General features: G+C 45.5%; 1 protein-coding gene across 1 annotated transcript in view; it reads left to right on the forward strand.

The window, feature by feature from the left end:
* Window positions 1-1,867: 1,867 nt before the first annotated feature.
* Window positions 1,868-15,674, forward strand: part of WIPF3 (WAS/WASL interacting protein family member 3) — an 89,229-nt gene continuing 75,422 nt past the window's right edge. Inside the window, exon 1 of the mRNA XM_014586924.1 lies at window positions 1,868-2,011. Within this exon, the coding sequence (XP_014442410.1) occupies window positions 1,922-2,011 (90 nt within the window). The 5' untranslated portion in view covers window positions 1,868-1,921. The remainder of the gene's footprint in view (window positions 2,012-15,674) is intronic.

Here is a 15,674-nt window from a genome sequence, read left to right on the forward strand (position 1 = left end):
AAGTATCGTGTTGCATAATTACTCTTGCCTCTGTGGAGACAAGAATATTGACATAAAATAATGCAAATGCGTAGGATCTGAAAGATGAAGAAATAGAGACAGGCCTTCTTCAGTCCCTCCAGTAACTAAAGAGACATCGGGAACACAAAATGGCCCCTGTCTAGGTGACTTTCTGTTGCTATCATTTTTAGATTTCGTAGATTTTTCTTATTCTTATAAACTATGAGGGTTTTTGTTAGTTCAGATTTTAAGCATGGTATCTTAATATGGTTTCCAAGACACCTATACACACACGCACACACATACACACACACACACATACATACACACACACACACACACACACACACACACATGTTCTGCAAAGAAATGCCACATTTGGCCCAGCAGATGGTGTGATGGTTACGTCGCTGGACTCCCATGTAGTCAACCACAGTTTGAGTCCCAGACCTGGTGGCTTAAAATTCACGCCAGGCACATGTACATGCATACCCAAATCCCTAGAGGAGAATAGAGGAGAAGGGGTTGTGATGTGGCCATCCCCTTTGGTGAGTGATTTGCTTTCTGTTTCTCTGGCCAGTGCATGCACCCTGTAGCAAAAATCTCTCTAAAAAAAAAAAAAAGAAAGAAATACCACATTTATCTGGAAATCAGGCATCCTAGAATATTAACTATTTGAAACAGTTCTGCTGTATGTTTCAAATTGCTCTGGCAGAATCATGCCAGAAAGGCGTCCATGTGGCAGATACCAGGTAGAAAGTCTATGCAGAGGAAGGGGGCACACGCCCACCCAGAGAGCTGTGTGGAAACCACGGCACAGGAGCACCAAGGGAGGTACGAGCTGACAGTAGGAAAAGCATGAAATGACTAGAGCTCTTGGTGAGCCTTGCTTGAGGCTGGCGTCAGGAGCGATGCCGACCTGTGACATTCAGAAAAGGTTAAATCTCACTCCATTTACTCTGCTTCGGAAAATGGGAGTCTGTGCAGAATGCATTGAAAATGATAAAACTGCGGGACCAGCAGTTAGCGTAATGGCTATGTCGCTGAACTCCCATGAAGTCGACCACGGTTCACGTCCCAGACCCGGTGGCTTAAAACTCACACCAGGCGCGTGTGCGTGCGTGCCCAAGATCCCGAGAGGAGAATGGAGGAGAAGGGATTGCGGTGTGGCTATCTCCCCTGGGGGGTGATTTTTCGCTTTTTATCTCTATGTCTCTCTCTGTCTGGCGAGCGCACGTGCCCTATAGCAAAAACCTCTCCAAAAAAGAAAATGATAAAACCTAAGTTCAGGGCTACTGAGGTAGAGTTCTGGACATGGTTATGGAAGGGGGTGCTGCTTATATATTTTGATGTTACATTCATATATCCTATTTATATTGAAACACAAATAGCTAAACTCTGTAAGCTCTGCTTTGTATTTATTGCCAGAGACCAAGAGAAAGTGCCCACCTGAGAGAAAGAGAGAGAAATCTGCTTCCCCCCAACACAAGCCCCATGGGGTTTAGTCACACCACAATCCCCTTTCCTCCATTTCTCCATCCTGTCAGGATTCTGGGCAGGCGTGTTCCTGGCACTACATCCTGGATCGGGATTCAAACCTCAGTTAGCTATGTGGGAATCTGGCTCGTACGCAGGCCTTGGCCCGCTGTGCTGTGGAGCTGGTCTACTCTGCGAGTTTTCTCACTTAACTTCTCTAGGGTCTGGCTGCCTCGTCAGTCTGGCACTGAGTGCAAGGTCTGCCTCCCAGCAGCCACTCTGTGTATCGTTGAATGAATGAATCCATCATACCGTATGTCTGCAAGACATGTAACCTGCGTGTGCATGAAGACATCCGAGTTACAACTATCCCTTTTCTCTTTTTCAGAGCAGAAAGCACTTTCTCGGGACCATTCACAAACAAGAGACACCAAAGCCGTGACATATGCCAGTGCCACCGCCACCACCACCTCCTCTGCCTCCCCCTCCCCCGCCTCTGGGAGCTCCTCCCCCTCCTCCGCCATCGGCACCCCCGGTAAGACCTGTTGGTTCCGTTCTGGTTGATGGTGAGCATCAGCTCCTGGGATACACTTGAGCAGAAGGCTGTGAATGTTCGGAAGGGCAGGTGGCATCACAGGTGGCTGACTCTGGTGACCTCAGGGTCTGAATCCCAACCACCTTGACTCTCCCCCTTCTCTTGGCAGCTTCCACCTCTCCCTCCTGGATCTGGTGGTGTCTCCACCACTCCCCCTCTGATCCCTGTTGCTGGGTGCAGCTTCGAAGTCCCAGGAGACGTTCAGTCTCTGGACGCCCCGTGTGAGGGGCCAGGCCAAGGGGCACAGCCACGGGGCACTGCAGAGTCACGTTCCTGCGTGTGATCTGGATGGTGCTAGTGAGAATTTTGGCTTCTGTCCCCTGGTTCTGGGCTCCAGTAAGTTAAGTCATGTGGCCTGGCACAAGGAAATAGGAAGTCTCTAGATAATGTTTCCCTGTCTACCCGAGACCGAATTCAGTCTACGTCAGTTTGTGTGGCCAAGTGCTCTCTCCTGGTTGATAGACTTAGGAGGTGGGCCACAGAGTTGATCATTGTGTTTTAGAACAAGAATTGGTAACCTGAGAACCATGGATACTTGGTGGGGCTGGATAATTTTCTGTTATGGGAGGCTGTTCTGTACATTACAGGACATTTAACAGAATCACTGGCCTGCACCCACCAGATACCCGTAGCACCCCACAATTGTGGCAATAAAAAATGTTCCCAGACGAGCCAGCAGGTGATGTGGTAGTTAAGGCACTGGACTCCCATATGGTCGTTTAAGTCCCAGACCCCATAACTTGAAAATCATGCTGGGCACGTGACTATGCATGCCCCAAAGCCCAAGAGTAGAATGGAGGAGAAAAGGTTGGAGCAGCATAGCCACCTCTCTTGGTGGTGGTGGGAGGGTGTGCTTTCTCACTTTCCCTCTCACTGTCTCTCCCCTCTCCAGTGAGTGCATGCACCCTATGATAAAAACCTTAAAAAAAATAAATAAATAAAAGTAAAACGTTCCCAAATATTGCCAGCTATCCCTGGACGAAGGGGCAAAACCGCCCTTCCCAGCTCCCACAGTTTTAGAAGAATACTGGTGCTTAGTGCTTACAGAGAACCTTTCCTCTAAGAAAGACCCGGAATCGTCTTACACACTCTTCTCCATTCCTCGCACCACTTCGGGGAGTCTAGCACCGCTCTGCACTTTCTGTTCTCAGTGGAAGACGAGTAATGCGATGTGGCAGGCAGAGAGGCAGGGCTGCTGGGGGTGATCTGAGCCAAGTCAGCTGAAGCCAGGAATAGAGCCTCCTCCGCCACCCTCCCCTGAGCTGCACCCCGCTAGTTAGACATGGCCGTGGAAAGGATGAAGGAGAGCCCGAGGCTCCTGCTGCAGAACTGCAGAGGGCAGGCACAGGAGAGATGCCAGAGATGTCTCCCCGTGATACTTCCTGTGCACACTGATCACCTCCAGAGTGCCAGTGGGCTAGACCTGCCTGAAACTTGGCCCTTGCCCTCCATGAGAGTGGAGAGAAATCACGTAGTATGATCGCACGGAGAGCTTTTTTTTTTCTTTTTTTTAGAGGATTTTGCTATAGGATGCATGCGCTCGCCAGAGAGAGACAGAGAGACAGAAAGTGAGAAATCACCCCCCGGAGGGATGGCCACACTGCAATCCCTTCTCCTCCATTCTCCTCTTGGGATCTTGGGCATGCACGCACACATGCCCGGCATGAGTTTAAGCCGCCAGGTCTGGGACTCGAACTGTGGTCGACTACATGAGAGTTCAGCAACATAGCCATTATGCTAACTGCTGGTCCCACACAGAGAGCTTTCTAACCAATATACACAGAGAACAGGTGTGCGCATTGACGCCTCCCTGCTGAATTGGATCCCACAACATCGAAGTCAAGGTCATCAGCACAGTGATGGACAGCCTGCATGTGAAGGAGACGTACCAAGCTATCACGTGGGTCTTACACAGACCTCTGAGGAAGCACACCTCATAACAGCTTCTAACACCATGAAATGCTCGAAAATTGAGCCATTGTAAATAAGAAGGCATTTAGGGAAATAATCCCTTTTAAACATTGTTAGTGAAACACAAATATCTGGAACCCAAAAAATATTGAGCAGGTCCCTCTGACGTGTTTTTTGGCAGGAAACAATACACCTGTATATATCATAGTTTTCCCGCCAGTAATTGGGTAGTTTTATTTTCGAGACTGATTTAAGAATCTAAGCGTAAAAGCCAGCCAGGTGGCATAGTGTTAAGGCAACTGAATTCCACATGACTGACTACGTGGTTCAAGTCCCAGATCCGACAGCTTGAAAAGCACGTGGGGCACATGTGTCTGTGTGCCTAAAATCCTGAGAAGAGAAGGGAGGAAAAGGGATTGCAGTGTGGTCATACCCCTTGGGGGTGCCTTCTCTCTCTGTCTCTACCCCCAGCAAGCACATGCATCCTACAGCAAATTGAAAAACAAAAACAAAACAACAAGAGAACGAACAAAAAAGAATCTAACCTTAATGGAGCCAAAAAGAATGTATACAAGAGCGTTCATAGCATTATTATTTATTCTAGTAAAAAAAATAGGTCTTAAGTGGTTTATGAGAACTAAATGAAATGTATTATGGCATGCTGTTAATTAAAACTTGCATTATGCCATGGTGGTAATTAAAAATTATGTCTATGCTACTTATAGCAAAGTAGATATAAAATGATGGGTTAGAAACAACATACATTTGGGGCCAGCCTATTGCCTGGACGTTAAGGCAGGTGGATCCCACATGGCTAACCTTGCAGTTTGAATCTTGGACTCTCAGCCTTGAAAAACACTCTGGGGGTGAGAGAGAGAGAGAGAGGTGTGCACACATGTGCTCGCCCCAAATCCCGAGAAATAGAAAAGAAGGAATTGCAGTGTGACTATGCGCCATGGGAGGTGCTTTTCTCTCTCATCTTTCTCTTTCTAGCAAGTACACACACCCTCAGGCAAACTAAAACGTAGACACACACATACACAAACACACACAGACACACACATTTTGTGTGTAATGAAACCAGCTATGTAATACATGAAATAAATAGCAAAGATCAGTGTGATTGCCCAGTAAAATTCAATATTTCATTGGCAAATACTTTTTCTTCGAAGATATTTAAATTGATAATAAAAATAATTCTATTTGGTTGATTTTTCTTTTTGCATTCCCTCCTCCCTCATTTCTTTTTTATTTTGTTTTGTTTTATCACCTATCTCAACAGGTCAATTTAGGAAGACAATAACCATGTAATTAAAAAAAATGTATTGCTAGATGGAGTGTGGACTTAGTATGGAGAGAGAGAGAGAACCTCCAATGGGGCGTGGTCATACTGCAGTCATTTTTCCTCATTTCTCCATCCTTTCGGGATTCAGGGCATATACACATGTGCTCAGCATGCTTTTCAAACCTCTGGGGCTGGAATTTGAACTGCAGTTGGCCACATGGAAGCCAGGCTTCCCAATGCGCTGTGCTTAACCGCTCCACCATGGGACTGGCCCTTTATATCTTTTAAAAATATATTTTCCAACAGTCTCGGGAAAATATTTACAATGCATATTAAAGGCCAAGAATGAATGTGATACAGTGTAAAGATTTTGTACAGATCAATACAGAAAAGAGGAATAGAAAACAAGCACAAGAGGGCCCAGCAGTTGGCATAATGGCTATGTCGCTGGACTCCCATGTAGTTGACCGTGGTTTGAGTCCCAAACCTAGTAGCTTAAACTCACACTGGTCATGTGTGCATGCGTGTCCAGGATCCTGAGAGGAGAATGGAGAAGGGATTGCAGCGTGGCCATCCCCCCTGGGGGGTGATTTCTTGCTTTCTGTCTCTCTGTCTCTCTCTGTCTGTCTGGCAAGCACACATGCCCTGTAACAAAAACCTCTGAAAAAGAAAAAAGAAAATTAGCACAAGATATGACCAGGTAAAAGAAATACAAATGTTTTGGGACCCAAGTCCCCCTTCGGTGGGTGATTTCTTGTGTCTGTCTCTGTCTGTCTCTCTGCTGGGCACACACACGCACACCCTATATCAAGAAATATCTAATATACATACATAACTATATATATATACATATACACACACACATATATATATATACAGGTGTTTCAATCTCGCTACAGTTGAATACATGAATACACAGAAATTAAAACAGTGAGAAACTATTTTCATCTATTAGTTTGCTGAAAAATTTTCATGGTAATCCCTTTAGATAGAAAATTTTAAAAAGTTTCTTTAAGTAGCTGATCATAGATGCTCAGGAATATAAAACTATCGGATATGAATTAAAGAGTACTTGTAAAAGCAACCAAAAAAGAAAGAAAAGAAACAACTTAAGTTTTTAATACTGGGAGATTGAATAAATAATTGCATGATCCACGAAATGGCCTAGTAGGCAGCCATTAAAAGTCATATCGAGATTGTTTTGTGATGCCCCGTGTAAAGATTGATTCCGGCAAGGATCAGCATGAAAGTAAAGCCGCAGAGAGAAAGGCAGGTGGGGAGAAGGACGTTCTCAGGGTCCCAGGTGTCACTCACAGAGTACTTCTAATTGCAAAGGGGAAATGTGCTTTTACAGTGGATCACACTTAGTGGGGACTAGACGGTGGTGTAGCAGTAGCTCAATGCTCTGTGAGGCTGACCCAATTATGAAGGTTCCAGATTCGTGTCCAGAGACCTCCCCACACACACCGGGCACACGCATGCCCATCCATGGTCTGGGGCTGGCGGCAGCTAATGTGGATCGTGGCACATGGACCTTGACAGGGGTACCTCTCTCTCTCTCTCTTTCTCTACCTCTCCTGGGAAAAATAAATAAGTAAATTTTTTATGATTTTTTTTGGTCATAAGGCATATTTGCTCACCAGAGAGAGTTAGATTGAGACAGTCAGAGGGAAAGTGAGAAATCGCCCCCCAAGGGAGGATGGCCACACCTCACTTCCTTCTCCTCCATTCTCCTCTGAGGATTTTGGCCATGCACATATAATAGGCCTGGTATGATTTTCAAACCAGCAGGTTCAGGATTCGAACCACGATCGGCCATGTGGAACTATAGCATCTTGTCTACCTCCCTGCTGACCCCTAGAAATAAATAAGTAAACTTTAAAAAAAAAATACTAGGTCTAGCCTAGTGTCACCTGTAATGAAATGACTTCATATCAAAAACCTGTGATGCTGGTTTGCTGTGTTACAATGATTGGCCATCTCTTTCTTCCTCATAGTTCTTTACCCCCTCCCCCCGCTTTTTTCAATATATCTCTTTTCTAGATAAACTTTATCTTCACAAGAACCATTTAGATAGGAACAGGGACTGTGGCACTGAGGTTTTGAAGTGGGGCAGACATTGGGCTCTACTCCATACATAGCATAAACGAGTGGGAGTTTATGGCCTAGGAGCAGACACAAAGGTCAGTCAGTGGAAAATTACCAAGAGGAAACATCAGGGGCCAGGGGTTCCGCTGACGAAACCAACCTAACAGATTCTTGCTGAAGATGGGCCAGGGTGATATAGACCTCACCTGGGGAAAGGGGTAGGGTGAGGGGTAATCAGCTATTGAGGTGAGGGATTTTTTACCCAAAGTGAAATTTACAGATAAGTACATAGATGTATCCAGGGGAAAGTTCAGGAGCCTAAGGTCCAGTGGAGCAGAGAATCTTTGTCCTTGCTCACACACCAGCATGTCAGATTTTATTATACAAAGGGACTTCAAAAAGTTCATGCAATGGAACCAGCCGATGGCGTAATGGTTCCATCACTGGACTTCCACGTAGTTGAATACAGTTTGAGTCTCAGACCTGGCAGCTTAAACTCATGCTGGGCATGTGTGCATGTGTGCTCAAGATCATGAGAGGAGAATGGAGGAGAAGGGGTTGTAGCATGGCCACCCCCCCCCGGGGGGTGATTTTTCACTTTGTCTCTCTGTCTCTCTCTGTCTTTCTGGTGAGCTCATGTGCACTATAGCAGAAGCATCTCTTAAAAGAAAAACTCATGCATAAATGAGATTAATTTGAGTAGTTTATCCTGTTGCAAAAAAATTTGAAATTCATGCTTAATTTTTTGTGATATGCATTTTCTATTAACTTATTGAAGACTCTGCATAAGTACTCTTCACAAGGAGGGGAGCATGTTATGGGATGTGTTTGATCCCCTGTAATTAAATGCATCCCATCAGTCTCTACTTTGGCTCTGAAACACTGGAGGATCAGTCAGGGGGAAATTGAACTAGAAGGATTTCATCTCCCATCTCTCATTTCCCTGCTCTTACTCTTTCCTTTCCCCATCTCCTTCTCATCGCCAATGCGCATCTTTTCTTTTTCCCAGAATGTGGGAGCAGGGCAGGAACAAGGGCCATTGGACTGCTGAAGGTTGGGAGCAGGCTCTAACCACATCCGGCCATCTCGTTTTCTCTTTTCTTGCTCCCTGTTCCCATCTTGTGAGTTCTCCCCCTTTGTCTCATCCCTTTAAAACCCAGTAGCAGTATCAAAATTGCCCAGATGATGGATTGGTTCATTTGTAATTTAATTATTATTGTTGCTTGACTTACAAAATGTAACTTCAACATCTAACCAAAGAAAATACAATGGATTTTTTTTTTTTGAGAGGTTTTTCGCTATAGGGCGCGTGCGCTCACCAGACAGATAGAGACAGAAAGCGAGAAATCACCCCCCGGGGGGATGGTCACGCCGCAATCCCTTCTCCTCCATTCTCCTCTCAGGATCTTGGGCACGCATGCACACGCGCCCGGCGTGAGTTTTAAGCCACCGTGTCTGGGATGCAAACCGCAGTCGACTATGTGGGAATCCAGCGACATAGCCATTACGCTAACTGCTGGTTCCCAATGGATTTGATTTTTGAAATGTATAAGAATTATCGAACTTCTGTTTTCAAATATACTTCTTGGACCCCTTGGTAGTATTCAAAATGAGCAATGAGCAAATAAGGGACTTAGGGACCTGGGATTTCCATTTTCATGCCAAAATCCTGTACCATGCAGGTAGGGGTATTCCTAAGAGGGAGTAGATGTACACTAGACTAGTTACTCTCAGTTTAGTCTGACTTAGGAAACAAAGAATAAATAAGGCTGGAATTCCTCTAACACCTCCATTTTGCACTAAAGTGTTCATATATATGGTTATGTCACTGGACTCCCATGTAATAGACTGCAGTTCAAGCCCCAGTCCCAGATCTCGTGGCTTAAAATTCACGCCAAGTGTACGTGTGTGTGTGCCCAAAGTCCCTAGAGCAGAACGGAGGAGAAAGGATTGTGGCCTGGCCATCCTCCTGGGGGTGGTGATTTCTCACTTTCCCTGTCTCTATCTCTCTCCAGCAAGCACACACACCCTATGGCAAACACCTTTAAAATATGATTCTGTAATGTTTTAAAACCTTGAGGAAACAGTTCTCAGAGAGCAGGTTGTGTCCTATTATTTAAACACAAAAGAGGCACTAATCACTGGTTGGTCATGAAAGGCAGCATTCCAGGCAGGGAGCGGGCCCTGTGTTTCTGCCTGCCCGTTTCACAGATAACCCCTGAGAGATGCTGAAGGAAGTTACGGGGAGAAGCTTCGCACGGCCCTTCACCGTTATCTCCCCTCATTGCTGTTTACCAGAGTCTTTGCTTGCATTCGAGAAACTCAGTGATATCATTTCTCTGTGGAGTCTGAGGCTTGCATGATTCATGGGCAGAGTGTAGACGTGCCAGTGTGAGGACAGATCAGCTGGGACTCACCTCGGAGGAGTTTCCCACTGTCTCTAGCATGCAGGAGCCCGGGAGGTGTAGAAAAGCTTGCCAGTCTGAAAGAACATGTGGAGAATGGAGTGTTTGCTGAAGTCCCCTGAGAGCCCTTTGGGGAGTTTTGTATTTGCTGTTGTTAATAAAAGAAAAAGTGGGGGTCGGGGGTGCTAGGTGGAAGGGCGCTGAGAATTGCATTACCACTCTATAATCCGAAGACGGCAATTTGCATGTTTACTGGTGCATTTGGAATAATGAGAGGCTTAAACCTTCTGAAACACTGTCACTCACTCAGGTTCTCCCAACACTCTGGTGCCTTGATTAGTGTCACTAATGAGGGATTGGGGACTTTACCCGAGATTGACAGGGGCCACTGGAATAAGGAGCGGGCTTTCGCATTCGGCCAAGCTGTTAGCCGAGTATTAAGTTGACACTTGGTCTCATTCCTTCGTCTAACAGGAGGGTGTGGCAGGCCCTGCCACTCACTCCCAAAGGGCCATTCAGGACGGCATTGAAACATGTTCCTTTCTTCACAGCTGTGAGGTGGGAAGAGTGGCAGGAACAAAAAGGGAAAAGGCTTGCGGGGTGTGCAGGAGGCAGCGATTAGGCGCTCATAACGCCCAGGACCTGGCAGCAAACGCCTGTGAGCGCTTGTTAAAGGCCTGAATCAAATTTCCTAGGTGCTCAGGACCATAAGCCTCTTCCACGCAGTGTCTGAGCTGAGGGCCATGGCTGGAAGGTGATATGGGGTCCTACCCCAGAGGGTGACCCTCGGGCCAATTTCTGAAGCAATGATTCCTAACCAGAGCTTTGTTATCCACCCAAATCTCCTGGCTCTTTGCCTTGCAAATCCTTTAAGAGTCCAGTGTAGCTAACAATTCCTAGAAAACTGCAGCGGGCCAACTGCAGTGGGCCGGTCCTTCCTGTACCGCCCTGGCTTTGTCTTCTCATCTGTACACTTTGTGCTTAGAAAAACCACCGTGGTTTGGAGCCTGGGGTCTCTGGGGCCACATACCCGTTACCCTAAACTACTCTTTCTTTCTTCATCATTTTTTAATTTTTATTTTAATTTTCTATAGGGCACGTGCACTCACTAGAGAGAGAGAGGAAGTGAGAAGTCACCTCCTGCACTCACTAGAGAGAGAGAGAAAGTGAGAAGTCACCTCTAGAAAGGATGGCCATGCTGCAGTCCCCTCTCTTCCAGTCCCCTCTTGGGATTTTGGGTATGCACACACCTGTACCCAGTGTGATTTTCAGGCTGCTGGATCCAGGACTCAGACTGTGCAGGCAGCCATGTGAGATCCAGCCACCTTAATCTCCACACCACTGGCTGCACCCTCCATATTCATCTTGCTTGTCCGAAAAGGGGGGAAAAACCCAACCCATGTCAGGTTGTAGCTGACGACGAGATTCTCAGGCCTGCCCAACCAGAGTAAGCTGCAGTGGGGCAGGGAGGGGTGCGGGAGTCCGCCAAGCACATCTCTGCAGCACGGTGTGGGCAGCTGCTGCTCCTGTTCCCCAGAATGTTCTGAATGGACAGGGCGTGTGGCGTGTCGAAGGCAGTAGACTCGTAGGCAGCCTGGTTCCAGCTGCGTGGAATGAAACTGGACGTGAGCGTGCTCTCTCATGCACTCTCTTGTACAGGAGGGGAGGAGGCAGGATATGGATAGTCCTTGGGTATCTGGGTTAGGAGAGGGTTGGGTGATTTTTATTTTCTTTTTTGTGTGATTTTTAAACTGTCTTCTTAGAGCATTTATGACTTTATTATAATCACTTAAAATTTACTATAGGGCACATGTGCTTGCCAGAAAGAGAGAAAAGAGGAAAGTAAGAAAGCACTCCCTGGGGGGGATGGCCACACGACAGTCCTTTCTCCTCTCTGGATTTTGGGCACACATGTACATGTGCCTGGCATGTTTGTCAAGCCGTGTCTAGTGCTTGAACCGTGTGTCAGCCAGTGAGACTGCCTTGCGCAGCTTCGTGTTTTACCATTTCAGGTGTCTGGCCCTTGAGCTCTCTGAACAGACTGGGTCAGTAAAGGCGGAGAGAGTCTTGGGGCCACTGGTTACAAAAGCCAGTGAGTGACTCGGTGTTTGAGGGTCTGTGCCTACGGCAGTATCTGGCACGCTGTTGGCACTCAGTCCCTCGCATTACTTCCCAAACTAGTTGAGGTTAGTGAAGACTGGTGATTCCCTAGGCAAACCCCCCGTTAGCTAACCAGCACTACTCACATCTCCCACACTCCTGAGCCTTGAAAGTTGGAGCGCATTCTGTGTTGTGTCCTGTCAGAACACCATCAACACATTCACACGTTAGTAAAAATAGCGCATAAAGTGAATGCAGTTATATCAGGAATAACAAATTTAGGGTACAATCATTATGGAACACAGTATGGTAGTTCCTCAGAAAATTGAAAATATCAACTCCATTGTGATCCAGTAATCCCGCTATTAGGGGGTAGTCAAAGGAGAAGACGGAAGCATGGTGAGACAAGTCTATACTCCGGGGGTATTGCAGCATTGTTTACAATAACCAAGACATGAAATCAACCTAAGTGTTCACAGCAGATGAGTGGGTAAAGAAAATGTGCTATACTAGGAACTTCAACAAGTGTGTGGAGGGTCAGCAGGTGGCCTAGGGGCTAAGGTACTAGACTGTCACATTGCCGACCCTTGTTTGAGTCCTGGACCCATTGGCTTGAAACTCATGCCAGCTGTGTGCGCGTACATGCTCAAAATCCTGAGAGGAGAATGGAGGAGAAGGGATTGTGGTGTGGCCATCTCCTCCCCAGGAAGGGTGATTTCTCACTTTTCTCTCTCTGTCACTCTCTGTGTCTCTGGCAAGACATGCCCTACAGCAAAAATCTCTCTGAAAAAAAAAGAAGAACTGTGGAAGAATGGAGTTAAATACAGGTTTATTTTTGGTACAAAAACTTTTTGAAAACAATGCCTAATTTTTTTTTCATAATATGCATTTCCATGAACTTTTTGAAGACCTACTGTATATATAATAGAATACTATTCAGCTATGAGAAAGAACTAAATCTAGGCCAGTCCATGACCTGGTGTTAAGGCACCTGGATCCCACATGGTCAGCTGCACAGTTCAAGTCTCGGACCCAGTGGCATGTGTGTCCGAAATTCTGAAAGGCAGGAGAGATGGAGAAGTTGCTATATGACGATGCCCCATGGGGAGTGCTTTCTCACTCTCCCTCTCTTTCTCTATCTCTCTGGCACGTACACATGCAAAAAAAATAAATAAATAAAATCCTGTCAGTTGTTGCAACATGGATGAGCCTAGGAGACATATGTTAAGTGAAATAAGCCAGATACAGAAAGAACTACCACTCACTTTTACTCAGTTGTGGAAGCTAAAAAATTTGATCTCGTAGAAGGGGAGAGCAAAAGAATGGTTAGCAGAGCTTGGGAAGTATAAAGGAGAAATGGGGAGATACTGACTAAGGGACACAACGTTACAGTTAGCCAGGACGAATAGATTCTAGGAATCTACCACAACTTAGGGTGACTGTGGTTAGCAATAATGTACATTTACAGACTAGAAAAGAGGGTTTTGAATGTTTGCAACACAAAGTGACAATAAATGTTTGAGGCGAACTAATATACTATTTTGATTTTATCAGTCTGTATCCTATTCATGTATTGAAACAGCAAACTGTATCCCGTAAATATGTACAATTATTATGTGTCCATTAAATTAAAAAGAAAGAAAAAAGTAGCAAATTTAGGTATTGCAACATTTTTTAACACTTGGGTATTATTTTAAAAGCCATAAACCATCCTCTGGCACAGTCTTCCCCATTCCGATCTGTTATTGTTTCCAGAGAGAATAGATCCTGTAGCTTTATATAGACATTTGAAAATTCACAGAAAGGAACACGGTGTACCCGTTTTGTACATAGTAGCAGTCGATTTCCATTTTAATAAGGTCTGTTCTTTGCAATAGAGGAGTTTGGATGTGTTTTCAAACTGGCACAAAGAGGCACTCAGTATGCATTGAATATGTAAATCATAGGTTTAGTATGAGGATCTAAGAAGATGGTTCAGCACTCATTTTGCCAAGCTGTCAGTTTTGGTGAGGATCATATAATGATGCGGTGTGATGTCTTAAAGGACAAAAACAAGGGGCCGACGTGGCTCCCATGTGAGGCTGACCCACGGGGACAGGTCCAGTTTGCACCCCGAGACCTCACTCAGTATGCTGGGCACATGCTCACTCATCACCCAGGACTGGCTGAGGCTGGGGGTGGATTGCAGTGTCAAGACCCCGTGGTGCTGTCTTTGTCTCTCTCGCTCATGGAATTCGTTTATTAATCAATTTTGTTTTTAACATGGGTTTTAGAGTCATCCGTATTCGAAAATGAAAAATTACATAGCTGTGCCATTTCCTAGCTATATAATTCCTTAGTAACTCAGGCCAGCTGATGGCATGGGGTCAAAGTGGCTGAATCCCACGTGGCTGACAGTGTGAACTGAGTCTCAGAGCTAGCAGTTTGAAAAACACACTGGGCACAAGTGCATGTGTTCCCTAAATCTAAAAGGACATGGAGGAAGAGGGATTTCTGTATGACTGCTCCCCATGGGGAATCACTGTCTCTCTCTTCCCTCTCTTCTCTGGCAAGCACATGAGCCCTCTGCCAAATTAAAAAAGTATTTTATTATTATTATTATTATTATTATTTTTGCTATAGGGCGCATGCACTTGCCAGAAAGAGAGACAGAGAACCGAAAGCAAGAAATCACCCCCCAGGGGGGATGGTCATGCCGCAATCCCTTCTCCTCCATTCTCCTCTTGGGATCTTGGGCACGCACGCACATGTGCGGGCATGAATTTAAGCCACTGGATCTATCTGGGACTTGAACTGCAGTCAACTGCATGGGAGTCCAGCAATATAGCTTGCTAGTCCCTAAAAAATAAATATTAATAAATTGCTGACTCTGAGCCTCAGTTTCCTCATCTGTTAATGAGAATAGTAACTGCCACTTCCTATGGTACAGTGCTCCTAGAGTGGAAACCTCAAAAAGGGACTTCTTTGTATTTTGGCAACAATACATCCTCACTACCTCGGCAGTGCGCCTCAACCACCATGCCACCTGCTGGCCACCACGCCACCCCTGTTTCAAGTATTTTAAATATTTGAAGGAGGCTCTGTTTTCTCAGCTGCTGTTTGGTGTGTGTGTGTGTGTTTTGTTTGTTTGTTTGTTTTTCATTTTACAGTAAGGTTAGATAGTAGCAGACCAAGAGACTACAGAAGGGAAGGATACCCTTTTCCCTGAAAGGCTTAACCTGCTGCCCTGGTCAGAATGCTGGGTCCCCAGTCTCTGAGTCCTTCCCTAAAGCAAAGAAAGAAATTCTTGGGATCTTGTGGCAGCTCCCGGATGCTGAGAGTCAAATGCTATGACTTGGTCTTTCTCTGCCTGAGCCAAAGATATATTTGAAACTAGGGATTAGGGAAATTCCAGCAGCGATGGGCTAGAAAGAAATGATCGTTTTATTTAATATTGCTATATTTTCAGATTTCTTTCGTAGCTATGTACTGACGTATTTGTGGGTGATATCGAACTGAGTTGGATATGTTTTTAATAAGCATGGGTTTGGAGGGAGGAAGTGGATTGGGATTGAGGGAAAACGAGTTTGTGAGCTGGTGGTTGTGGAAGCTGAATGAAACTACTCACTATTTGCATATGTTAAGTTTTCCACAACACACAAGATTTTAATGGGCAGAAACAAACTCATGTTCAGCGCAGAATTTAGACGATTTGGCAGAGCCAGGGAGGGAGTAATGCAGCATGCTTTCACTAACTCAGAGGGGCATTTTAGAGATCAAATGTTATATGCATTTTAATATTAAAAAAGAAGACCCACGGGTTGCCTGAAATTCT

The sequence above is a fragment of the Tupaia chinensis genome, unplaced genomic scaffold, assembly GCF_000334495.1.
Source record: "Tupaia chinensis unplaced genomic scaffold, TupChi_1.0 Scaffold000170_1, whole genome shotgun sequence".
NCBI lineage: Eukaryota > Metazoa > Chordata > Mammalia > Scandentia > Tupaiidae > Tupaia > Tupaia belangeri.